Source organism: Phacochoerus africanus, chromosome 5, assembly GCF_016906955.1.
Source record: "Phacochoerus africanus isolate WHEZ1 chromosome 5, ROS_Pafr_v1, whole genome shotgun sequence".
NCBI classification, from domain to species: Eukaryota; Metazoa; Chordata; class Mammalia; order Artiodactyla; family Suidae; genus Phacochoerus; species Phacochoerus africanus.
This window is the reverse complement of record NC_062548.1, coordinates 42401316-42428152: the sequence shown is the minus strand read 5'-3', so window position 1 is coordinate 42428152 and position 26837 is coordinate 42401316. Positions and strand designations below refer to the sequence as shown.

Sequence of the window (26837 nt, the reverse complement as noted above, 5' to 3'; positions counted from 1 at the left end):
CATGCCTGCTAATGTAGCACTTACAAGTAGGTGGTATTAACAGGACTGCTAGAATATAAGAAGCATATTTTGTGGGCTTCACGCTCCATAACTGAGGGCAGGAGGGCTCAGTTACTCCCCCGGCTATTAACATTCTCTGTAGATGGAAGACAGGCCCGTGGGTACAGCAGGAAACAAAGGTTCCAGATATTTACTATCTGTATTGTGCTCATTGGTCATTTGTATGTTTCAAATCCTCTGTCACCTCATCTCCACACAGTCCTTGCTGGTGAAAGGGCCCTAACTGTTCCAGCAGCACCCACAAAGCCACTCTGCCGACTGTTTACAAAACATTACTGTCCCCAGAATAGCGGCATAACTCAACACAACTTGCTTGCAGGGTGGACACAAAAGGGGTTTTCTGCACTTAATATCGGTCTTTGTTTCTCAGCGAAACACTTGCCCTCAGTTTGGGTCAGATGCCAGGGACGTTTCAGATGAACTCAGCTATTCTGACCACATCCGAGGCAGCAGACACGCCAGCCTTCTGGGTTGTCTGTTTAACGAAACTGACTTGAGAATGAAAACGGTCACTTCGCTTCTTCAGAGATCCAGCCGGCACTGAGGTCCACAAACCACTGACCCTGGGTTCGTGGGATTGGTTATCAAATAGCACGAAGGCAACCTTCCTAGGTCCAGCTTAAAATTTTCAAGAAAATGGTCTTTCCTTTAAAAAATGCAACGAATCCAGTGGATGGGTGTCTCTCTCCTTGTGCCGCATTCCTTGATGTGAATGCCGTTTCTGAAGGATGGAATTCGGTCTCTAGTGACCTCGGCTTTCATCCTCTCTTGATAGCATTCTGTATCACTGGGTTCACGACAATGAGTTTGCATTATCTTGGTCAACAGAGGAAAACAATGCAGACAATGGAGGCGGCTGTGTGTCTGGGTTCCCAAAGGATCCCTGGTCCCTTTGCATGTGGGGGTTCCAGAAGGTGAAGGGTCTTGGTGGAGAAGCCAGGATGCAGGACACAAAGGCATTTGAGCCCTGAGGGCCATGCTCTGGTCAGCCTCCGGCCCCTTGGGAGTGATTTCCAGCTCATCTGGGCTGTTCCCCTGCATGAGTGGACGTGGCCAGCCAGAGCCATCAGGCTGGGTCCCCGTTCCAGCCTCTCACCTGTGAACCAGAGAAAATAAAAGGCCCCTGCTCCTGGAGAGTTGAAGTGAAGGGACCTGGGTACCTGGACAGTGCCTGGCAGGATGTTTTCTGCTTGTAAAACATCCCTCAGGTTTATTATTATCATTATTTATGGTGGTAACAGCTTTTTTTTGAGCTATAACTCACCTACCATACGATTCACCCATTTAAAGGGTCCGGGTCAGTGGGCCTTCAGTATAATCAGAGAATTGTGGGACCATCACCTCTGTCAGTTCTAGAACATTTTCATCACCCCCAAAAGAAACCCCATAGCTTTAACCGTCATCTCCTAAACTCACCCCATCCAGCCTGGCCCTAGACGACAACCACTAATGTACCCTCTGTCTACGGATGTGCATATTTTAGACATTTCATATAAATGAGATCAGACACCAGGTAGCCTTTTGTGATTGGCTTCTTTCACTGAGCATCATATTTTTAAGGTTCATTCCGGTTGTAGAATCGATCAGAGCCTCCCCCCCCCCGCTTTTTTTTAAGGCCTCACTCATGGCATATGGAAGGTCCCAGGCTAGGGACTGGAGCTGCAGCTGCCAGTCTGCACCATAGCCACAGCAGCACTGGATCCGAGCCACATCCGTGACCTATGCTGCAGCCTGCGGCAATGCCAGATCCTTAACCCACACTGAGCGAGGCCAGGGATTGAACCGCATCCTCATGGATACCATGTCCGGTTCCTGCTGAGCTGTAATAGGAACTCTGGTAGATTCTATTTTAAATTTTACTTAACAAACACATACACAGAACCTACGAGGCCCCAGGCTCTGTTCAGAGTCCATTCAAATGTGAAGTCATGTGCTTCATGAGCCTGGGAGGTCCGGCGGGAGGCCCGCCTCTACAGGTGAGGAGCCTAAGGCCTGGGAACGATGAACGTATTACCCAGGGCCACGAAGCAGACACATGGCAGCTGGGGACACTCACATTCCCACTCACGAGCGCTGCCTCTTCTCAGGGCTGAGGCTCTGAAGTTACTGGGGTGGCTTCTGGGCTGAGGAAGTGGCCCCGCTGGGGGAGTTACCATCAGGACTGCAGCTGGAATGGCTGCACCCCATCAGGACCCCACAACGGGGAGCAGAGCCAGCCCCTCGGGCCAGCTCAGAGGCAGGTATTTTATAGCAGCCTCCGCTGCCGCACAAGAGGAAACAGGCTTGGAGGGTCGAGAAGACTGTTCCTGAGCCCAGGCATTTGCTTGCTAGGGCTGCGTCACAAAACAGCACAACTGGGTGGCCTAGACCCACTGAAATGTATCGCTTCCCAGTCCTTGAGGTCAGATATCTGAGATCCAGGTGTGGACAAGGTCTGGCTCCCTCGAAGATGCTCAGAAAGGATATGTCCCGGGCCTGTCTCCTGGCATCCCTGGCTTGTGGCAGCACAACGCCGACGTCCCATGGCCCATCCCCTGGGCGTGTGCACCTGCGTCCAAATTTCCCCCCTTTACAAGGACACCCTAGTGACATCATTCTCACTTGATCACCTGTCTAACAGCCATGCCCCAGTGCAGTCCCATCCTGAGGCCGCCAGGGTTAGGTCGCCAACCCGGCTTTGTTTGCGGGGGAAGCACAAGTTCAGCCCACACATCTCAGTGAATGACCTCATCAGCAAGTGGCAGAGACTGGAATTAAGGGAGTCAAACTCCACAGCCTGGGTGCACGCCCAGACATTCTAGATTCTGGTTCTAATGATCGGGAGACATCAGGGCGCCCGTGGCCAAGGCAGCTTCAGGAATGACCTTCCAGGAGTTCCTGTTGTGGCTCGGTGGTCATGAGCCCAACTTGTATGCGTGAGGAATGACCTGCCACCTTTTAGCGGCCACTGTCCACGGGTCCCTGTGGGGCTCCAAGCCCTGTGGCTTCAGGTTATCAGTTTCTGTGAACCTGGAGAAGGAAGATGGTAGAGGATAGAATTTCATCAGCATAGGCTGTCTGTGTGGAGGGGGGTGTATAGAGGTGACGGCTGTCAGTGGCAATTAAGTGTTAAAATATTTAAAGACCTGGAGTTTTGTATCAATAAACAGTTCGTCACTTAGCAAATGGGTTATTAACGAAGAGCAGCCTCTGAAGGTGAATCCTCACAGCCCAGGCCCTCCGCAGTTACTACGCTGCTAGAATCGTTGTTATGGATGTAGTTTTAATAAAGCAGCAGGGGCCTTATTTAAATGCGATTGAGTGAGCTCCCTGGAGCCTGTCATCTGATCCTGTTGCTAACAGACTAAGGGAAGCAACATTTTCCACCCGGGGTTGCTTACAGGGCTCTGATTTGGGCTGGGAGGTCATCCACAGCTCAGCAAAGTCATCTTCTGATTTCAGAGTAAACTCCAGCCCTCCCCCCGCCCCCCCCGTTCCTAAGGTCAATGCGTTAACTTATGCACACAGGCATTCCCCAAACACTTACTGTTTCCACTCTTTGTGCCAAGCACCGTGCCAGGGGCAGGAGCTACAAAAGAGGTGATTCTTAGCACTTTTGGAAGATGTCATTACTCTGTGAGTTGGCTTGCCTGCTTGTTTCTATGGGATTTGCTTGTTGTATGGGTCTTTGTCATTAAATTAAGCTTTGGAAAGGTGGAGCCCATGTCTGTCTTGTTCTTGTTTAGTCTTGACCTGGTTTTCCTGGCATGATCCCTGCCTGCAGTGTGTGTGTGGGGGGGCGGAGAGAGAGTCAGAGAGTCCAGGCGAAGCCATGAGAGTAACCCGGGGAAGAAAGAAGGAACACACAGACGAGCCCGTTGGTCAGCAGCCAGAGGCGTTTTGGGTCAGCCAGGCTGAGCCCTGCTGGAGGGGGGACGCCCGCCCCCGCCGCCCCCTAGGCAGAGGCCCGCGAGGCAGAACTTGTCTCTCTGAAGAAATGGATGTGGCTTCGTTGGGCCCCTGTGAGTTAGAAAGTGGCTAGAGGGGTCAATGTGCTTCCTCGAGGATTCGGGGAGCTTTGGAAGGTGTCGAGCAGGGCAGGGGCAAGATCAGAGCTGCAAGTGGAAAGTGGATTGGAGGCGTCATTCCACTGTCACTCCATTTCTCCCTCCCTCCATCCCTTCCTTCCTTCCTTCTCTCCCCCTCCCCTCCTCGCCCCTCCCCTCCTCCTCTCCTGCCCTCCCTCCCTCCTTCAGCAAACACTGGCTGGGCGTCTACAGCATCCCAGGGGTGGAACAAGGGCACCAGGGAATCCAGTGGGGGAAGAAAGCAGACCTAGCAATGGAGGCGTTGCCTACCAACAAATAAACACAGACACGACACCCTCTTCCAAGCCACAGCCTGGTAGGGCTATAAACCACCTTTTTAAAAAACCGTGCTAAAACAGACATAACACAAAGGTCACCATGTTACGCCTTTTTAGGGGCACAGGGCAGTGGCGTTAGTGTGTTCACACTGCTGTGCTGCGGTCACTGTCACCCATCGCCACAAGTTATTCCTCCTCCCCACTTAAACTTGGCCCTGTTTAAACACTAGCTCCTCATCCTCCCCTCCCCCCGGCCCCTAGCAACCACGACGCCAGGTTCTATGTCGATGATTTGCCGACTCTAAGGCCCTCATGTCAGTGGAATCATACAACATGTGTCCTTTTGTGTCTGGCTTCTTTCGCTGAGCATCATGTTTTCGAGGTTCATCCAGCCACGTTCAAAGCGTCCTTCCTTTTCATGGCTCCATAATATTCCACTGTATGGCCGGACCAGATTTTGTTTACCATTTGTCAGTGGACATTCGGGTTGTTTCCACTTTTTGGCTTTTGCGAATAATGCTGCTGTGTGCACGGATGTATGGATGCCCACTGAAGCCCCTGTTGGTTTACTCTTGTCCATTAAAAAAGAAAAAAACAAAAAACTAGGAGTTCCCGTCATGGCTCAGTGGTTAATGAACCCAGTTAGTGTCCATGAGGATGTGGGTTCAATTCCTGGCCTTGCTCAGTGGGTTAAGGATCCGACGTTGCTGTGAGCTGTGGTGTAGGTCACAGATGTGGCTTGGATTCTGTGTTGCTGTGGCTGTGGTGTAGGCTGGCAGCTACAGCTCCAATTGGACTCCTAGCCTGGGAACCTCCATATGCCTCAGGTGCAGCCTTAAAAAGACAGGAAAAAAAAAAAAGACAAAAAAACAATTTGCTGTGGGAGTTCCCTGGTGGCTCATGAAGTTAAGGATCTGGCATTGTCATTGCATGGCACAGGTTTGATCCCTGGCCTGGGAACTTCCGCATGCCATGGATGAGGCCAAACAACAACAAAAAATAATCTACTACATGGTGTCTGGTACTGTGCTAAATGCCTTACTCATCTTATCTCCTTTTAATCTTTTTTTTTTTTTTTTTTTTTAGGGCTGCACCTGTGGCATATGGAGGTTCCCAGGCTAGGGATCAAATCAGAGCTACAGCTGCTGACCTACACCACAGCTCATGGCAATGCCAGATCCTTAACCCATTGAGCGAGGCCAGGGATCGAACCCGCAACCTCATGGTTCCTGGTGGGATTCGTTTCTGCCACGCCATGACAGGAACTCCACTCTCCTTTTAATCTTTACAGCCGGCCCTTACAGAGTCAGCATCGTCATCGTTATCCTCTTTTCCTGAGGAAACTGAGTCTCAGTGAAGCTGGGGTCAGCCCACTGGCAAGTGGCAGAGGAGCATCTAAAGCCCATGCTTTGTCTCTGCCCTGCTCCCACACCCTGGCCCTGCCCCCTGGCCGCGTCCGGGTGCCCTGGCTGCAGGGTGCTTCTGATGCTTTGTCTCCATCTTCTGGGTCCCCTCAGCTGGCTTTGATGAGAATAGCAGCAGGTGTTTCAGCTGCTGCAGGGCCATCTGGATACAGCTGCTTCCTTCCATAGACAAAACAGTAGTCATTTCAAAAGGTTCCAGGAGAGCGTAGCCCTGAGCCTCCCACACCTGCGTCCCTTCATCAGCTGGGACAACACTGTTGCCATTGGGTGTCTGATGCTCCTTCACCAGGTCTGAACAACTCTGCCAAGAGGTGGGGGAGCCACACAGTGGAATATTATTCGGCCACGAAAAGGACAGAAGCACGGACATAGGTGACAACGTGGCAGAACCTCAAAAACATGGCCCAGCGAAAGATGCCAGACACAGAAATGACATGACTCCATGTGTATGAAATATCCAGAAAAGGAAAACCCCGAGGGACAGAGAGGGGATTAACGGTAGCCTAGGGCTGGAGCAGGGGGGATGGTAGTGACTCTGAAGGGTGTACGGTTCCTTTTGGGGGGGTGATGAGGCATCTGGGATTAGATAATGGTAACAACTTTGTGGATGGTCTACAGCCCACCGAATCGTGCACTGCAACAGGGTGCATCTAATGACGCGAGAATTAGGTCTCAGCTTAAAAAAAAAAAAAAGAGCTGAGGCAGCTGAGAAGACTGACGGTCTGTCCTGGGGTTCCCCGGGGCTTGCAGGGGAAGCTGGGGGGTTCAGGACAGCTCCTGAGGAGAGCAACAGGGAGGGGGGCACTTTTGTGCGACGGTCACACTGAAGTGAGTGCCGCAGTCCAGCCTGCAGCGCAGAGGGGGAAGGTGACGTCTTGGCTTAGATAAGACACCGGTGCGATTTGGAAGGCTGGGCTGTTCCTTCCCCACTTTGGGTGGAAGGTGTGGGGCGAGCAGCACGCCTGTATCCTCCGAACGCTCGAACAAATGTACGTGAGCAAGAGCAGGAAGGAAGGAGGGAGGGGCAGGGAGGGCGGCTGTCAAGTGATTAGCAGAAATAGCTTTTCTGAGCTGTACTCTCCCTCTTTCAAATCTGCATGCATTCAGCACAAGCTCATGTAGAAGGTACCCTGGGCCAGGCAGCGCTCTCAGAGCTTCACCTTAATTCCCACCCAGCCAGCTCCAAAACTCAGGAGCGTAGCAGGCTTTTCTTATTTTCCCTTTTTAAAAATGTTTCTAAAACTTCTTATTCTCCTTCTAACAAATGAAGGAAGGAAGGCTCTCTGAGCTTGAAGACTTCTCCAAGGCCAGAGAGCTGGGGCCGAGCAGAGCAGGGATCCCACCCCGACCCCAGGACCCACGCCCTTGCCAACTGTGCTGCCCTGTCATCCACGCTTTCGTCCTGTAGTGTCCACGTGGGGCATTTCGACAAGCACTGGGGATGCTGGGCTGACGGCTTTTCGCTTCAGCAGTTGTGACACAGGAAGGAACCTGAGCATTCGATGAGGTCCCCTTTACTGATGAGCCTCAGGGAGAGGAAGTGCTGAGTTCAAGGTTACCCCACCTGGAGGTGGGCAAGTCTGGCTAGGAATCCAGCCTCTCTCTCTATGTGCAGAGTGCGTCGGTGTGGATTTTTGCAGGCCGGGTAGCCCATGGAGGCCTTCAAGGGTAGTTTCCATTGGCTTCTGCCTGCCCTGCTGTGGTCCTGCCTGGCCGTGTCTGGGGCCTTGGATCAGCTCCCTATCTGAGCTGGCAGGCTTGGGTGTCCCTCTCCAGCCACCGGGCAGCAGGGCTAAAACGGAATCCTTCTGCTACCTCGTGAAACTGAGGAGGCCACACCATGTGTTTGTCCGGCAGGGAGACGCTCAGGCCTGATGTGTGGGGACGGCGTCAGTGTCTGAGGCTGCTGGGCGGGGAGAACGCTGGCCATGTGAGCCACTCTCCAGCACAGCAGGGGCTCGTGAACAGCCTGATCCTATAAGACCCTCTGAACTGCCCAAGGCAAGGGGTCCCCAACCTCTGGGTGTCAGGCCAGCAGGACTCAGGATGTCCAAGTCACTGACACCTGTGATGGAGCCAATGCCCCAGGACAGGGTGGTTCAGGATCCGGGTCTGGGGCAGACGGGCCTGCGCTCCAACCCCGCTGTTAGGGGACCAATGACCGAATCCGCCCACCTTAGCCAGGCAGGACAATAGCCCCTTGCAGGAGTTGTTGCACAGCAGGAGCCCAGTAAGGACCGCTGTGCTGCCCTAAAGACGGACCAGGAGGATGTGGGGGGGCCGGTAGGAGGCAGGAGCCGACCAGCCTCCCAGGATCCTTGGCACTGAAATCCATCTCGGCTGAGAGATGCCGGCGCCACCTAGAAGGACCCTGAGCCAGACCACATGGGGGACGAGGAAGACGATGGGTCAGAGACAACCCGGCAACTAACTCTATTCCCGTCAAACCAGAGATGGCGAGTCACACGGCAGAGTAGTTCCCCGGGGTGCCCTCGTCATGCTGCTCTCCACCCGCGCCCCGTCCCAATACAGTCCCTTGCTTTGTCAGCACGTGTGTCTCCTCGGACAGTTCATTTCCGAGTGTGAGACAAGAGCCCACGCTCAGGCCCTGGAAGGGGTCCCCCTTCCTGTGACGCCGCCACTTACTGGCCCTGTGAGGAGCCTCAGTTGGCTCATCTGTAAAATGGGGAACCCTAGTTTCTATCCCAACAGGAGGTCCTGGGGACAAAATGGTGCAGTCAGCCCTCACACATACCGTCCTGACAGTGACATCCAACACCCGCCCTCATGACCACAGGGACTCCCCAGCTGACAACCTGCTGACCCTGGAGAGCTGGCACTGGGACAGAGCCCTTAGGTGAGGGCCCTGGGCACTGGGGGTCCCCGGCGCCTGGCTCCACCGTTAGAGCTGCCACTGTTTACTTGAGGAGGCAGTGCCTTCCGCTGAGAGTCAGGGAGACCAGGGCCCATTACCTGTCTGCTGCCCACCAGCCCATCCTTATCTGGAGGCTCCAAACCAGGCTCTAGGGAGGAGAGCCTGTTACAACAGGAAGTCGTCTGTCTACAAGCACTGAGCTCACGGCCTGTCATTCCCCTCCCTGGGCCCATGTCCTGGGGCTGTTTGGGCCACTGGCAAGGTTGCACTCTTTCTTTTCTTTTCTTTCTTTTTTTTCTTTTTCTTTTCTTTCTTTTTTTTTTTTTTTTTTTGCTTTTTAGGGCCACACTTGCAGCAGATGGAGGTTCCCAGGCTGGGGGTCCAATCGGACTGTAGCTGCCAGCCTGCACCACAGCCACAGCAACACAGAATCCAAGCCGTGTCTGCAACCCACACCACCGCTCACAGCAATGCCGGATTCTTAACCCACTGAGCGAGGCCAGGGATCGAAGCTGCAACCTCATGGTTCCAACTCGGGTTCATTAACCGCTGAGCCGTGATGGGAACTCCTGCATTCTTTGTCCACTGGCTTTTATTAGGCCTCATGTGTGTCAAGAACTGAGATGGGTGTGGGTCTGAGGCCAGTGCCACCAAAAAGCACATAGCCCAGGCCTTGGGCACGTCTTGGGCGAGCATGGATGTGGTTAGAAGTTGCCTTAGGTGCACAGAAAATGAACAGGACTGAGAACGGGGGAGGAGGCAGCCTTGCAAGGGAGACGGTACGGGAGGGTGTCCCAGGAAGGGGGACCCGCACAGACAAGCCCCTGATCCAGGTCCCCTCCACTGCAGAAGCCGCCAGGACTCAGGCCTCCCCACCCCTTCACTGCCAAGTGGATCGATCAGTGTTCCCAGCAGAGGAAGCAGCTGGTGGAAGGGCCTGTGCAGGAACAAGCTTGGGGTGTAGATGTGTCTCCTGTGGCTGCCATGACAAAGGACCATGAACTGGGTGGCTTAAACAGCAGACGCTTTTTACCTCACAGTCCAGGAGGCTGGAAGGTAATCAAGGTGGTGGCCAAATTGGTCCCTGGTGAGGGATTCTGCTCGAGGCCTCTCTCTCGGCTTCTGGCGTGGCTGGTAATCCTTAGTTTTCCTCATCCCACTTGGTGCCTTCATCTTCGCCTGGCGTTCTCCCTGTGTGTGTATCTGAGTCCAAATTCCCCCTTTAAAAAAAAATAAAAGACAGGAGTTCCCACTGTGGCTCAGTGAGTTAAGAACCTGCCACAGTGTCCATGAGGATGGGGCTTTGATCCCTGGCCTCACTCAGTGGGTTAAGGATCCTGTGTTGCTACAAGCTGCAGCACAGGCCACAGTTGCGGCTGGGATCCCCCGTTGCTGTGGCTGTGGCTGTGGTGTAGGCCGGCAGCTGCAGCTTCCATTCGACCCCAGCTGGGGAACTTCCATATGCTACAGGTGTGGCCCTAAAAAGCCAAAAAAAAGGGGGGGGGCAGAAGTTATCCTGTGGCACAGCATGTTAATGATCCGGCGTTGTCACTGCAGTACCTCAGGTCACTGCTATGGCACAGGTTCAATCCCTGGCCCGGGAACTTTCACATGCCTTGGGCACAGCGCCCCCCCCCCCAAAAAAAGGACACCAGTCATATTGGTTAGGGGCCTCCCCCCACTCCAGTATGACTCCATCTTAATTAACTATATCCCAACAAACCTATTTCCAAATAAGGTCACATTCTGAGGTCCTGGGGGTTAGGAATTCAGCGTATGAGTTTTGCCACAGGGTGGATGACACGCAATTCAACCTGTACCGGTGTGTTTCACACACAGCAGGAATGAAGGAGGCTGGGTGGGAGGTGGGCTGGAGGGACAGAGCAAGGCGTGTGGGGCTCGTTCTGCGCAGCCAGGCCTGTTTGGAGTATGTCATTTCATCTAGGGGACAAGAGAGAGACTGTGGAACAGAGAGAATGGAGTGGCTCGGGGCAGGGGCCACTGCCTGGCAGGAGCTGAAGGACTGAAGGAGAAGAAAGGAGAAATCATGACCCCTGGAACTGTTTCCAAGCTGCTGAGCAAGGGCTTCCTGAGGGATCGGGGGCTGAGCCGGTCTGGGATTCAAATTCAGGTTCACCATTTTGCACTGTGTGACCTTGCATAAGTTACTTAGCTTCTCTGGGCTCCAGTTTCCTCATCTGTCAAATGAGGATGACATTTGGAGGAGTAAAGGGAAGAAAATGCACAGCTGGAGGAATGGAGTCAAGGCTCACCGTGTGTCAACTGCTCAGAGACATGATCTGGTGACATCCTTACCTCCAGCCCATTGTATAGATGAGGAGATGGAGGCTCAGAGAAGGCAAGTGACTTGCCCAAGGTCACCCAGTGAGAAGAAGCAGAGACTCGAACTAAGCCTGACCAATTCTGAAACATGCACCCCTTTTCCTCCACACATTTTCAAAAACTGTCAGCATCCCTCTGCCCATCATGGAGGTGGCCTGAGTCCAGCTCCTCTGGCTCCCTCCACTCAGAAGGGGCTGGAACAGAGCTGTCTCAGGTTCTTGCAAAGCTGTGCTGTGCCACCACTTGAGTCTTGCTGCTCAGGGAAGGGAAATCGTGGGTGCTTACCTGGCACCAGGCTCTGCGTGAGATACTCGCCCTGGCACATACCCATTTTCCAGATGATGAAACCGGCTTGGAAAGAAAAAGGAACTTTCCTTTCCTTTGGGAGGAGGTGAAGCTCGGCTTCAAAACACCCAGGCTCCTCTCACTTTGCTGTGCAGCTCCTTCCTCAGTGGAGGAAATACCTTCCTTTTTTTTTTTGCTTTTTAGGGCCGCACCCGAGGCATATGGAGGTTCCCATGCTAGGGGTTGAATCGAGCTACATCTGCCAGCCACAGCCACAGCCACAGCCAACGTGAGATCCGAGCCACATCTGTGACCTACATCACAGCTCACGGCAGATCCTTAACCCACTGAGCAAGGCCAGGGATCAAACCTGCATCGTCTTGGATACTAGTTGGATTTATTTCTGCTGCGCCACAAAGGGAACTCCCAAGAAATACCTTACTTTGTCTTTTTTTTTTTTTTTTTTTTTTTTTTGCTATTTCTTGGGCCGCTCCCGTGGCATATGGAGGTTCCCAGGCTAGGGGTCGAATCAGAGCTGTAGCCACCAGCCTACGCCAGAGCCACAGCAACGCGGGATCTGAACCACGTCTGCAACCTACACCACAGCTCATGGCAACGCCAGATCCTTAACCCACTGAGCAAGGGCAGGGACTGAACCCGAAACCTCATGTTTCCTAGTCAGATTCATTAACCACTGAGCCTTGACGGGAACTCCAGAAATACCTTACTTTGAAAGAGGGTTTGAGGCGGCCTGAGATGTGTAGGGGAACACAGTTCCTAGGGGGCCTCCCTTGCCAGTACTCTTGAGTGCAGACTCCTCGGGGCCCCACGGCATATTCTCCCCTGGGGAGAGTATTCTAACCCTGGGTGTTTGTACAAAGCAACCAGCTTCTATATGTGGAGGCAGCCCTGTCCTCCTGATCCTGGAGGAGGACACGCTAGGCTGGCCTTGAGGGACCTGGGGTGACACCAAGGACACCAGGCATTTCTTCCTTCCCCCTCCCCCACTGCTAAGCTGGGTGGTGTTGCCTCTCTGCCAGGCGCCAGGAGCGAGGAGCCATGGGGAGGAGGTGTGTGTCCTCAGATGCCAGCACTATTTTGGGAGCTCACTTTGATCCTGATTCCAGGACACGTGGGCTGTGACAGGCACTGGAGCAAACCCTGCTTGAATACTGTTAGCCACAGATGCCAGATGCCCGCACGCCCCCCAGCGGGCTGACCCGGGGAACTCGTGGAATGGGGCTCTCCAATCTGGATCTTCCAATCTGGATGCCCTTTTTTTTTTTCTTTCACTTGCCTAATTGCCCTGCCTAGAACCACCAGGACAATATTGAATGGAAGCTGCCAGAGCAGACATTCTTGCCTCATTCCTGATCTTAGCGGGAAAGCATCAGTCTTTCACCAAGGATTATGATGGTAGCTGGGGTTTTTGCAGGTGCCCTTTATCAGCTGGGAAAGTTCCCTTCTATTCCTAGTTTGTTGAGTGTTATTGGGTTTGTTTTGTTTTGTTTCGAAATCATGAAGGACTATTGGTTTGGTCAAACTTTTTCCCTGAAAGATGTCCCCAAGCTAGCCCACGTTTCCCAGGGCAAAAACTCAAACTCAAAAAGTGATTTGCCAAGTCATGGCTCAGGCGCTCCTGTGTCACTGCTCTAAAACAGGTGTTAGGAAGTTGGTCTTGGTAACACAGCAGTTTCATGGACAGGGACGCAAACGAGAAAACAGCCCAGCAAGGGCAGGCAGGAGAGGGGTGTGCGTACTCTGGCGGCCCCAGCCCCCCTGGCGCTCACTCGCGCTCTGTCCCCAGGCCTATGAGAAGCGCTTCCCCACCTGCCCCCAGATCCCGGTCTTCCTGGGCAGTGAGGTCCTGCACGAGTCCCGGAGCGCCGATGGGGCGGTGCACGTGGTGGAGCGGAGCTGCCGGCTGCGCGTGGAGGCCCCGCGGCTGCTGCGGAAGGTGGGTGCGGGGCGGGGGGCTCCTGGAGAACCAGGAACCCCGGAGGAAGGTGGTGGGGACGGGCGGGTGGTGGGGACGGCGGGCGGGCGGGTCCAGGCCGAGGGTGGGATGGAGTGGGGTGGTTGTGCGTGTGTGTGTGTGTGTGTGCGCGCGTGCGTGCGCTCGCGCGCGCTTGGAGAAAAGTTCTGGGGTGGGGATGAGAGCCTGGAGGCTGGGCTGAGAGTGAGGTTGTGCGGGGCAGGAGGGGGTAGGACTAAGGCCAAGAAGGGCTCCAGAGTTGGGAGGCTGGGGGAAAGGGGGATGGAGGCGGGCCTCCGGGCTCCAGCTCTTGGGCCGGTTCCGGGCAGGAGGCCGGAGATTGAGGAATCTGGGGGTCAGGGGTTCTGGGATCCGACGATCCAGGCTGGGCTGGTGGGCACGTGCAGAGAGGGGCATGAGAGGTCCTGGGGTCTGGGGGAGGGGACAGGCCAGCCTTCGGGGGTTCCCGCCCCCAGCCCTCCTACTCACGTCCTGTCCCTGCAGATCGCTGGAGTTGAGCACGTGGTGTTCGTGCAGAGAAACGTCCTGAACTGGAAGGAGCGGACGCTCCTCATCGAGGCGCACAACGAGACCCTCGCCAGCCGCGTGGTGGTCAAGGAGAACTGCAGCTACACGGTGAGCACCCTCCCGGCCACCGCCGCCCTCCCAGGGCGCTTTCACGTAGGACACGGGCGCTCCGTGAATCTGCAGTTCACAGACACAGTCGATAATGGTATACGTACACCGTAGTTTAAGCAGCCTTAAAAACTGCTTTCAACATACTCCGAAAACATTATCCCTGCTTATCTGAAATTCAAGTACGACTGCGCCTCTTGCATTTTAGTGCCTGAACCTGGCAACCCTGACGCCTCCCTCCCTTGCCTCTCCTTCCTTCATGAAACTGTGCCTCCCTTTCTTCATCTGTAAAATGGGGTTAATGATGGCCCCTGTCACATAGATGATGGTGAGGAGGAAATGAAATATCTAAACCCTTTAGAGTAGTGCCTGGCACATACTAAGGACTGGATGTCAGGTTAACTTTAAAAAAAAAAAATAAATTTAATTGGAGTGTAGTTGACTTGGAAAGTTGTGTTAGTTTCCGGTGTACAGCAAAGTAAATCAGTTATACACAGTCATACATCTGTTCCTTTTCAGATTCTTGTCCCATACAGGTTATTACACAGTACTGAGTAGATTTCCCTGAGCTATGCAGTAGGTCCTTGTTAACCTACATGTTAACTTTTTTGTGTGTGTGTCTTTTTAGGGCTGCACTGGTGGCATAGGGAAGTTCCCAGGCCAGGGGTGGAATCGGAGCTGTAGCCGCCGGCCTACAGCAGAGCCACAGCAACGCCAGATCCGAGCAGCGTCTGCGACCTGCACCACAGCTCACGGCAATGCCAGATCCTTAACCCACTGAACAAGGCCAGGGATCAAACCCACGTCCTCATGGATACTAGTCAGATTCGTTTCCAGTGAGCCACAATAGGGACTCCCCCTACATGTTAACTTTTAATATAGTTAATGATAATTATTATCTTCTAGTACATACTGATTGAGCACCTACTATGTGCCAGGTTTCCTGCCAAGTCTTGGGCACATAGTAGGGCTTCAATCTGCCTGATCTTTGCCCTCACGGAACTTCCACTGCAGCGGGAGCCACAGATGAGGGAAAAAAATCAACACATACTTAAAACTTTGTCACAGGTGCTAAGAAAGGATCTAGCAGAGAGGTCCTGCCTTGGCTCAGCGGGTTAAGAACCTGACTAGTATCCATAAGACTGCAGGTTTGATTCCTGGCCTTGCTCAGTGGGTTAAGGATCTGGCATTGCCGTGAGCTGTGGTGTAGGTCACAGACGTGGCTTGGATCCCTAGTTGCTGTGGCTGTGGTGTAGGCCAGCAGTTGTAGCTGATTTAACCCCCAGCCTGGGAACTTCCATATGCCGTGGGTATGGCCCTAAAAAGCAAAGAAAAGGCGGGGGGGAGATCTAGCAGATGGAACTACAGAAAATAAGAGGAGGTGACAGTGTCTTAGTGTCCCCCAGGCCTCTCTGAGGAGGTGCCATTGAAGCTGTCATTGAAGGGCCGGGAAGAGAGTTTGGGAGGAGGGAACAGCATGTGTGAAGACCCTGAGGTGGAGGGGTGAGGTCTGAGAATGGGGGCTGCAGGGGCCCGGTCCTGCTGGCCTCGGGGGGCTGCAATGAGGAGTCTGGAGGTATTTGCTGGGATGGAACCCAGCTCTGCCCCTCTCCTGCTGAGTGACACTTCCCCACCCGGGACCACCTTTCCGTATCTGTAAAATGCGGATGTGAGCAGAATCTGCCTCACTGGGTGCTGGGAGGAACAAATGAAATAATGCAGGTAAACCCCTAGTTCATCCCAAAGGGTAGCGTTAATGGCGGCAACCGAGGGTGGAACTATGGCACATTCCAGGTATTTCTGATGTGGCTTTGCCCAGCTCCCACCCCCCAGGGGACCTCGCCCTGTTCATCTATCTGATCACCAGGCACTTATATACAGCAGGCATCCAGTCAATGCTCAGCACTCCTCTCACACCTCCAACTCCTCTTGGGGTTTCCTGGAAATGGGGTGTTTACCTCCGGGAGGTGTTGGTGGGCGTTTTTTGCTTTGTTTTGCATTTTTTAGGGCCACATCTACGGCATATGGAGGTTCCCAGGCTAGTGGTCTAATTGGAGCTGTAGCTGCCAGCTTACACCACAGCCACAGAAACGCTGGACCCAAGCTGCGTCTGCAACATACACCACAGCTCATGGCAATGCCAGATCCTTAACCTACTGAGCGAGGCCAGGGATCGAACCCACAACCTCATGGTTTCTAGTCGGATTCGTTTCTGATGTGCCACAATGGGAACTCCCTGGTGGTCAGAATTTGTAAGTCACTTTTAGTGTAGTGTTTCGTCGAGTAAGGTCTACCAACAGCTGTGATCGGCATTACCAAAGCTGCTTGTAAATACAGATTCTTAGGCCCGCCTCGGACCTGTTCGGCCCAGACATCTGCATATTTGACCCCTGTGTCTGCCCATGGACATTGGAGAGGCGCTAAGCCTGGGTCTGCCTAGTAGCTCTGTCAGTGAAATTTGTCTTTGCTTACATATATATGCATATTTGTTTGTAATAAATATATAAGTACATGAAAATGCAACATATATAATAAATTTTTTTTCTTTTTTGTCTGCCACCTGGCATATGGACTTCCCAGGCCAGGGATCAGATCCAAGCTGCCGTTGTGACCTACACTGAAGCCGTGGCGATGCTGGATCCTTAACTCATTGTGCCAGGCCAGCAATCAAACCTGCTTGCTGGCACTGCAGAGATGCCACTGATCCTGCTGTGCCTCAGTGGGCTCTCCAATAAATATTTCAATAATATGAAATATACTATGTATTATAATTTATTTATAATGAAATATTAAACATGTTATTTAAATGGATTATGTATGTACAACTTTTAAGAGCCAGGAATGTCAGACCCACTCTCTTCTGCACCTTCCTGAGAAGGCTCTCTGTTCTCTAGGCAGGGCCCCTTGGTACTGCTGCTGCCCTTGGGTGTTGCAGGCTGTGATATGCTGCCCACTGCAAGCTCTGGCTGGGTCCAGGTCCCCAGGAGAGCCCCCCCAACACCGAGGCCGTGTCACCACCCCTGCTTGGCTTTCAGGTCCACCCTGAGAACGAAGAGTGGACGTGCTTTGAGCAATCCGCCTCGCTCGACATCCGGTCCTTCTTTGGTTTTGAAAGCGCCTTGGAGAAGATCGCCATGAAGCAGTACACGGCCAACATCAAGAGGGTAAGAGGCCGGCTCCTTCAGTCACAGGGAGGAAGGTGTGCAGACCTTGGAGCCTGCAGACCCCGCATCTGCCACCCCGAGACCCTTAACCTTCCTTGGCCTCAGTCTCCTCATCCATAGAATGAGTTTTCTAATCAAGGTCACATCACATGAGATAATGGATGGAAAGCACCAGAGTCATGGTCTGATGCTCCCAGGCTTGTACGCTGAGCTCCCTGGACAGAGGGACACTTTGTGCTGTTTGGTTTAGAGACCTCAGGCCCGTCCCTGAGTAGAGGCCTCTTGCAGTGAAATGGGTGAATTTCATTTTAATAATATATTTTATCCATGTATTTCTTTCTCTTTCTTGTCTTTAGGGCCACACCCACGGCATATGGAAGTTCCCAGGCTAGGGGTCGAATCCGAGCTGAAGCCGCTGGCCTATGGCACAGCCACAGCAACCTGGGATCTGCGACCTACACCACAACTCACGGCAACGCCAGATCCTTAACCCACTGCTCGAGGCCAGGGATTGAACCCTCATCCTCATGGATGTTAGTTGGGTTTGTTAGGCTGAGCCACAACGGGAACTCCTCCACGTGTTTCAATGTAAAACTGACTCGGGGGCTATTTGATATTCCTCATTTGGTACTTGGTCTTGGACATCGGTGCGTCTCTGACCTTCCCAGCACGTTGCCACTTGGGCCGGCTGAATTTCAACCTCTCATAGCCTCGTCAGGCTTTGGCCAGAGGGGGTGGGGCTGACCCCCAGGCTGTCCTCCACCGTCTCACGTGTCTGTCTCTCCCGCTTCCAGGGCAAAGAGGTGATCGAGCATTACCTGAAGGAGCTCATCTCCCAGGGCACCTCTCACATTCCCCGGTGGACGCCAGCCCCCGTCCCACAGGAGGACGCCCACCCTCAGGGTGGGCTGAGGGATCCTGGCTCCCTGGAGGTCTGCAGGCCTGGCAGCGCTGGGGGGCCCAGCACGGAGACGGTTGGTACTGAGGGTAGGTCGCAGCAGCCCCCACTCTGGGCTGCAGAGGGCTTGCTCAGTCCCAGGGCAGGGGGTGGGGGAGTGGGGAGAGTGGCCAAGGATCCCCTTGGGGTCACGACTCAGTGTCCTTGCTCTCCTGGCTGCTTTGCCTTCTCTGTGTTCTCAGCCAGAACTGACTTATTTCTAGATCTGGAATTGATTGATCTGGTGCCTCATGGCTGCCCTTTTCTCTGGTTTTATTACCGTGGTAAATTACGTGAGCAATGCAATCATGGGAGGAGAAAAATTCACACTGATCAGAAGAGGCAGGAAATAGGAAGTACTGCTTTTCCTTCCCTGAAGCTTACACCAGTTTTCCTGAAATCTAGGAATAAATACATCCATAACATGCACACACATGCGTACATACATGTGTAATCCACGCTGGATAACTGAGAGCGTATACACATTCCATTTGATATCTTTCTGTTTTTAATTTTCTTTTAATGGACATACCCGAGGCATATGGAGGTTTCCAGGCTAAGGGTCAAATTGGAGCTGCAGCTGCTGGCCTACACCACAGCCACCCCAGATCCAAGCTACATCTGTGACCTACACCTCAACCTGTAGCAACGATGGGTCCTTAACCCACTGAGTGAGGCTAGGGATCGAACCAGCATTCTCACAGAGACTATGTCAAGTTCTTAACCTGCTAAGCCACAATGAGGATTTTTTTTTTTTTTTTTTTGCCACCCCTGGCATGTGGAACTTCCTAGGCCAGAGACTGAACCCAGACCACAGCAGTAACCAGAGCCACAGCAGTGACAATGCCAGATCCTTAACCCACTGAGCACCGGAGAACTCTTTGTTGTTGTTGTTGCTATTTTAGGGCCTCACTCTTGGTGTATGGAGGTTTCCAGGCTAGTGGTCAAGTCGGAGCCGTAGCCACCAGCCACAGCCACAGCAACCCCGGATCCGAGCCACGTCTGCGACCCACAACACAGCTCATGGCCACACCAGATCCTTAACCCACTGAGTGAGTTCAGGGATCAAACCCGCATCCTCATGGATCCTCGTCAGGTTCGTTAACTGCTGAGCCACAAAGAGAACTCCCAGGGATTTCTTATTTTGCTTTTTTTTTCACTTACTAATGTTGCTTAAACAGCTTTTTGTATCAGTGCATGTGTCTCAGCACTTGGCAGTATTTTGTGGTGTGGTTGCACCGTAACTTATTTCTTAATAAACATTTATTGGAGTTCCCGCTGTGGCGCAGAAGGTTAAGGATCCAGTGCTGTGTCTGCAGCGGCTCAGGTTGCTGGTGAGGCACAGGTTTGATCTCCTGCCAGGCGCAGCAGGTTAAGAATCCAGTGCTGCCGCAGCTGTGACAGCTGTGGCGCAGATTCGATCCCTGGCCTGGGAATTTCCATATGCTTCAGGGGCGGCCGGAAAAAGGAAAGAAAGAAAGAAAATGTTCAGAACATAACCTTAAAGGAAAAAACCTTGGATACAAAACTGCACACACCTCACGATTCCAGTTTTAACCACGTGCACTCATGCTCATGATCACTCTTTTCTCTTTGGGGCCGTGGAGTGTAAGGGCTTGCCTGATGCAGACAGGCCACGCGACCAAAAAGACATCCGGGGCTGTGTTTCAGGAGAACAGAATTTGTTTGTTCAACAAATATTCATGCTGCACCCACTGTGTGCACTAGCTGGCTGTCGTTGTATGTATGCTTTTAAACTATTCAAAAAAATTTTTTATTTTACAACCCTGCACTTCTCCTCCCCTTCTGTGCACACACTCAGCAGGTCATGCCCTGGATCATCCCTATTTTATTTATTTATTTATTTATTTTTGTCTTTTTGCTATTTCTTGGGCCGCTCCCGCAGCATATGGAGGTTCCCAGGCTAGGGGTTGAATCGGAGCTGTAGCTGCTGCCTATGCCAGAGCCACAGCAACGCGGGATCCAAGCCGCGTCTACAACCTACACCACAGCTCACGGCAACGCCGGATCGTTAACCCACTGAGCAAGGGCAGGGATCGAACCCGCAACCTCATGGTTCCTAGTCGGATTCCTTAACCACTGCGCCACCACGGGAACTCCTCATCCCTATTTTATACCAGGCCTCCCCTTCCTTCTCCATCCGCACTGTCCACCAGCAGAGCGGTACTCAGGCTGGCTGGCAGGAGGCAAGGTCATGCCCCTGCTCCCCTGCTCTGAATCACTGAGCCTTTGTGCTGAGGAGAAAGGGCCTCACATCTGCCTGGAGGCCGGAAGGAAGCTGGCATCTCCTGCTTCCCTCGTGTTTCCTCCCTCATCCCTCATTGCCCCTCCCCGTCTCCAGCATCGCTGCTCCTGACCACTCTGAGGTGTTTCGGGGGTCACAGCATCCGTCCTGCCTCTGCTGACCCCAGTGCCTAGTGACGCAGCTGGCATGACCACCAGCCCTTGGAGGGAGGCGCCAGTCCTGCTGCTGGATGTTCAGACACTGTTTTCTTATGATGCCTTCTGTACACAAAGAATGGGCTATGCCCACAGGGGCTGCTCTCTGTGGACCATTTCCACCCATGGCCGAGATGCTGAAATGCTGAGACGCTGCACCGTGTCAGCATCCGCCACCCCAGGAGTTAAGAGTGGGCAGCAGCAACTCAGCTTGGAGCCCCGCCTCTAAATGCCGGCACACGCGGGCCTCCAACTAACCAATCGTGGAGACGAGACTGAATGGTGGGAATGATCCATGCAGCTCCTGGGCTGTATTTTGGGGTCAGGGCTTTGTCTACCGAAAGCCTCATAACCCTCAAGGGGGCTGGGAGGTGGGAAGGCAAAAGGAACTGGTATTTATCCACTGCCAGCTTTATGCTGGGCACATGACATGCATTTACCCTTTGAAGTTAACAGAACTTCTCTTGGCCTCCGCTTTGTCTTCTCTAACGTGGGAACAACAGAGACACCCTCCTCCCCAGGGCTGTTGGGAGAACTTGCAAGATGATGCAAGTCAGCAGATGTGAACTCGTATTGGTCTTGATCTTCAGAGGGTGGGAATTATCTTGACTCCTGAGGGTCAAAGGGACACACCAGTCACCACAGTAAGGTCCAGGCTTGCTTGAGTTTTCAGAACCGCCACGGAAATGGCTTGCAAACACTAGAAGCTTTGAAGACCAGTGGCTGTTTGGTGAAAGGGCCACCGTGCACTTTGAACTACGGTTCAGAATCGAGGTGACCAGTGAGGCCAGGGTGCCAGAAGGGGCAGACCATGCAGCATCTCCCTCTTGCCCTGAACCCCCTCTTCTCTTCCAGGAGACAAGCTGGAGACAGATTACATTGAGAGGTGCCTGGGCCATCTCACGCCCATGCAGGAGAGCTGCCTGATCCAGCTGCGGCACTGGTTGCAGGAGACCCACAAAGGCAAGGTGGGTCAGCGCCTGGGCTGCAGCTCCTGGGCCTCAGGCATGGCCCCAGGGGGACGAGGGAGAAAGCCTCATGTGAGGAGGTCTGCGTAACTAGCAAGGCTGGACACTTCTATTTTGCCTTCTTTTTAGTATGTCTTGTTTCATGTACTCTTTTTTTTTTTTTTTTGTCTTTTTGCCATTTCTTGGGCCGCTCCCACAGCATATGGAGGTTCCCAGGCTAGGGGTCCAATCATAGCTGTAGCCACCGGCCTACGCCAGAGCCACAGCAACACAGGATCCGAGCCACATCTGCAACCTACACTACAGCTCACGGCAACGCTGGATTGTTAACCCACTGAGCAAAGGCAGGGACCGAACCCGCAACCTCATGGTTCCCAGTCGGATTCGTTAACCACTGCGCCATGACGGGAGCTCCTCTCACGCATTCTCTTCGTACCACAGACAGCAGGGTTTCCATCCTCGGTGCTACTGACATTTGAGGCCGGATGGTTCTCTCTCTTTTTTTTTTTCCTTTATTTCCTTTATTTTTTGAGCTGTTATTATTATTTTCTTTTGGTGGCTCCCAAGGCATGTGGAAATTTCCAGGCCAGGGATCAAACCCATGCCACAGCAGCAGCCTGCCCCATAGCAGTGACAATGCCAGGTCCTTAAGGTGCTGTGCCGCTTGGGAATTCCCCAGAGGGTTCTTTACCGTGGGGTGTCCTGTGCTCTGTGGGGCGTTGAGCAGCCTCCCTTAGAGGCCAAGAGTTCTTCCCCAGTTGTGACAACCAAAAATGGCTCCAGACATCATCAGTGTCCCCAGGGGAGCACTGTCACCTGAGCACAGACATAGCTCTGTGGCCCCACGTTCACAAAACCAGGCATAGAGTTCTTTTCTAAGAGATTTAAGGACTTCCAAGGGTAGACTGTTGAGTGCATGTGGACTCTGAAATCAAGGTGTCAGTGGGGGTGGTTCCCTCTGGAGGCTCCGAGGGGGAGTCTGTGCACCTCTCACCTCGGCTTCTGATCGCCACCAGCAGTCCTTGGCTGTGGCTGCATCACTCCAGTCTCTGCCCCCGCCTTCACGTGGCATCTCCCCTCTTCATGTTCCGTGTCCCTGTCCAAATGTCCCTCTTAAAATAAGGACAAGAGGCATGGACGAGGGCGCCCCTAATCCAGTATGACCTCATCTTAACCAGTTATTTCTGCAAAGACCCTGTTTCCAAATGGGTCACATCCAGAGGTTATGGGTGGATGTAATTTGGAGGGGCCCCATGCAGCCCAGCACAGGGGACATGCACCCTGTCTCGGGGGGTGTCCCAAACAGGACCTCTTGATTTGTCCTCTCTTTCTTTTTGTCTTTTTAAGGCCACACCAGCAGCATATGGAGGTTCCCAGGCTAGGGGTTGAATCAGAGCTGCAGTTGCCAGACTACACCACAGCCACAGAAATGCAGGATCTGAGCCACATTGGCAACCTACACCATAGCTCAAGGCAACGCTGGATCCTTAATCCAGTGAGCAAGGCCAGGGATTGAACTGACATCCTCATGGAACTAGTTACCAGTTTGTAACCCACTGGGCCACATCGGGAACTCCCCCTTTGGTTCTTGTATCTGTTTATTTCTGCTTCGTTCCCTCAGACACACTTCCCTGCTGAGCTCGGATCTTGGCCGCCCATGGCCTTCAGTGCCACCTCTGCCTCTTTAGAAAAAGGGGTTTATGCAGCTTTCTTTTTTTTTTTTTGTCTTTTTTAGGGCTGCTTCCCTCGGCATATGGAGGTTCCCAGACTAGGGGTCGAATGGGAGCTGTAGCTGCCAGCCTACACCAGAGCCACAGCAACACAGGATCCGAGCTACGTCTGCGATCTACACCACAGCTCAAGGCAACGTCAGATCCTTAACCCACTGAGCGAGGCCAGGGATCAAACCCTCAACCTCATGGTTCCTAGTCGGATTCGTTAACCACTGCGCCACAGGGAACTCCCATGCAGCTTTCTTCAGATTTAAAATTGTCTACATCCTGATTGGTCTGGCCTGGACCGTGTCCACCTGAAGCTATGGAAGTAGGGTCCTGTGATCAGCTATTCCAACTAAAGCCCTGGTTGGTGTTGGGGAGCAGCTTCCCAAGAGAAAGAGGTGCACCCCCAGCACAGGAGGAGGACAGTTGGCCCTCCAAGCTCACATGTTCACTGCAGTCCAGCCCTGACTGTGCTGTGGTTGAGTTTAAGGTCCTTTTCCCATCTGAGGGTTTTGCAGATAAGACAAGAGACCCACTTCCAGTCTTTGCTCCTGGGTTGGGGAATCCTGTGCAAAGGACTTTCTCCTCCTTCTCCCCCCAGATCCCTAAAGACGAGCACATCCTTCGGTTCCTGCGGGCTCGGGACTTCCACCTGGACAGGGCCCGGGAGATGCTGTGCCAGTCGCTGAGCTGGCGAAAGCAGCACCAGGTGGACCTCCTCCTGCAGACGTGGCGGCCTCCTGCCCTCCTGCAGGAGTTCTACGCAGGGGGCTGGCACTACCAGGACATAGGTGCGACCCTCACCCACGTGACATGAGTGCATCCTTGGGTCCCTGCCCAATGTGCTTTGAATGCCTCTTTTCATTTTAGGTTCTGATTTTTCCTTTCGGCTCTTCTGGGCATCTGGGGATGCCTTGGAGGTGACAACCCAGCCGTGAAGGCAGAGCTGGGATAGATGTCTGGGCTTGAGACGAGATGTTTTTCCCAGGGATTGGGTCAACTCATCATTGCTTTCTGGCTGCAGGAACACTTCATTAATGTCTTGGGGCTACCGCAGCAAATGACCGCAAGCTGAGCGGCTTAAAGCAACAGAAATTTATTCTCTCGTTGTTCTTGAGGCTAGAGGTCCCAAATCAAAGGGTCGGCAAGGCAGTGATCCCTCCCTCTGAAGGCTCTGGAGGAAAATCCTTCCTGCCTCTTCCAGCTTCCGGTGGCCCCAGGCATTCCTTGGCTTGTGGCCACATCACAGTCTCTGCCTCTGTCCTCCCATGGCCTTCCCCCTGTATTTGTGTGTCCTCTCCTCTTCTTATAAAGACCCCAGGTCACTGGATTTAGGACCCGCCCTGATCCAGCATGATTTCATCTCGAGATCTCTGACTAATCCCACCTGCAGAGAGCCTATTTCCAAATAAGGTCACATTCTTATTTGGACACGAATTGGGGGGCCCTTTTTAACCCACTACAGATATCATCCTTCGACTTTTTTTTTTTTTGTCTGCACCCAAGGCACACATGCGTTCCTAGGCCAGGGACTGAACCCACACCACAGCAGCGACAACGCTGGATCCTTAACTGTTAGGCTACCTGAGAACTTCCCATCTCTGGATTTTTTTTTTTTAATGAAACTGCCATTGAAGACAGCGCCTGTTTTGCTTTTCAATGTCCTTTAGTTAAAAATTCATGTATATTATTAGGGCGATTGCTTGACTCTCCTGAAGAACTGGTTGAAACACTTGCTTTCAATATACAGTCGATCTTTGCTATTCATGGATTCCGCATGTGTGAATTGGCCTACTCACTGAAATTAACTTGTAACCCCCAAATCTATATTGGGCGCTTTCACTGTCCTTCACGGACGTGTGCAGAGTGATGAAAACCTGAGTCACCCAAATGAACACGGCCCTCCGCAGCTGAGGTTGAGTAAGTGTCCTTTTGCCTCCCTGCTTCAGCTCCTACTGTAAACACGTGTCCTTTCTGCAGCCTATTTAGTGATGCTTTTTTTTTTTTCTTTCCCATTTTTGGATTGATCTTGCCCGGTACAGAAGCACCACATTGCCAAGTACAGGAAGGCTGTGATGCACCTTATGAAGAAGACAAGCTAAGCGCCATTCAGGCATGGGTTACAGTGTTGCTGGCCTCCTTCAGTGTCAGTGAATCAACAACATACATTAAATAAGGTGTCCTTAAGCAGAAACACATGCAAAACAAAGTTACCATCCATCGGTGACAAGAATGTCCTGACCGGAGGCTGGCAGGAACTTAACCTCTTACTCCCCCTAGAAACAGTGGTTCTGTGCTCCCTGACTCAGTGGTATGACCTTAGAGAACATAACTACTGCAGATACGGCCCTAAAAAGACCATACATACAAACATACATACATAAAAATAAAAGTATGTAACTCTGTTTCCCTTCTGTCCCCACCTCGCTCAACCCTACCCCGAAGACGGCCGCCCGCTGTACATCCTGCGTCTGGGCCACATGGACACCAAGGGTTTGATGAAGGCTGTGGGGGAGGAGGTGTTGCTACAGCACGTGAGTTGGGGTCCCCAGAGCCTCCGGGCTGCCTGTGGCTGGAAGAGCCAAGTCCACGTTCGCCAGCACCTTCTCTGCCTTCCAGGTTCTTTCCGTCAATGAGGAAGGACAGAAGCGCTGTGAAGGGAACACGAAGCAGTTTGGCAGACCCATCAGGCAAGAACCCCGACGGGGGCAGCCCCACCCCCACCCCAACAGTAACAGCAGCCAAGGTTTATTGGCACAGGTGCCATGCCAGGGAGCCTGCTAGACACTTTTCAGAGGTGCCCTCACCTGATTCTTAACCCTACGAGGCAGGGGCTCTTAGTATCCGTGTTCTTTGTGGACGAGGCTCGGAGTGGTGAGGTCATTCAAGGCTGCTGGCGGGGAAGGGGCAGAGTTGGCAAGTGAACCTGTTCCCATCTGGCTGGGACTCAGGGACTTTCTCCCCATGCCATGCTGCCTCCCAGACTTGGCTTTTGGAGACCCGCTCTCCCACCTGAGATCCACCTTGGCTGTCTCCCAGGCAGGTGGACCTTGCAGGTGCCACGGCACATCCAGGGACCCACTGCCTGTCCCTGGCTGCCCCAAACTTCTTTTCTTTTCTTTTTTTTTTTTTTCCATCTTTTCTAGGGCCACTCCCAGGGCATATGGAGATTCCCAGGCTAGGGGTTTAATCAGAGCTGTAGCCACCGGCCTACATCAGAGCCACAACAACAAGGGATCCGAGCCTCATCTGCAACCTACACCACAGCTCATGGCAATGCCAGATCCTTAACCCACTGAGAAAGGCCAGGGATCGAACCTGCAACTTCATGGTTCCTAGTTGGATTTGTTAACCACTGTGCCATGACAGGAATTCCCAAACTTCTATTCTTGCACTGCGTTTCCCATAACAATACCTAGAGTGTCACCACCCCCAAAGGCACTCAGGCTTTCTGCGCTGTGGCTTCCTCTTCTCTAAACCCTTCCTAGGGCTTCTTTACAATTTCTCCAAAACAATGACTCAAGAGGTGATGCAGACACGTACCCACAAAGCACTTCCTGTGCAGCAGGAACTCTCCCAAGCTCCTTGGTTCACGTCACCCTAAGCAGTCTCGGAGGGAGGGACAGGCAGGACCTGGTACTGATGCT

The 26837-nt window shown here is 52.9% G+C and overlaps 2 protein-coding genes across 2 annotated transcripts in view; one reads left to right on the top strand and one right to left on the bottom strand.

The window, feature by feature from the left end:
- Positions 1 to 26837, top strand: part of SEC14L5 (SEC14 like lipid binding 5) — a 43319-nt gene that overhangs the window by 3988 nt on the left and 12494 nt on the right. The window contains exons 3-10 of the mRNA XM_047780566.1: positions 13140 to 13289; positions 13812 to 13943; positions 16979 to 17107; positions 17902 to 18094; positions 21360 to 21472; positions 23792 to 23981; positions 25636 to 25724; positions 25810 to 25880. Of these exons, the coding sequence (XP_047636522.1) occupies positions 13140 to 13289; positions 13812 to 13943; positions 16979 to 17107; positions 17902 to 18094; positions 21360 to 21472; positions 23792 to 23981; positions 25636 to 25724; positions 25810 to 25880 (1067 nt within the window). The remainder of the gene's footprint in view (positions 1 to 13139; positions 13290 to 13811; positions 13944 to 16978; positions 17108 to 17901; positions 18095 to 21359; positions 21473 to 23791; positions 23982 to 25635; positions 25725 to 25809; positions 25881 to 26837) is intronic.
- NAGPA (N-acetylglucosamine-1-phosphodiester alpha-N-acetylglucosaminidase) overlaps positions 24271 to 26837 on the bottom strand; it is a 36019-nt gene continuing 33452 nt past the window's right edge. Inside the window, exon 12 of the mRNA XM_047780568.1 lies at positions 24271 to 25841. Coding sequence (XP_047636524.1) covers positions 25716 to 25841 — 126 coding nt within the window. The 3' untranslated portion in view covers positions 24271 to 25715. The remainder of the gene's footprint in view (positions 25842 to 26837) is intronic.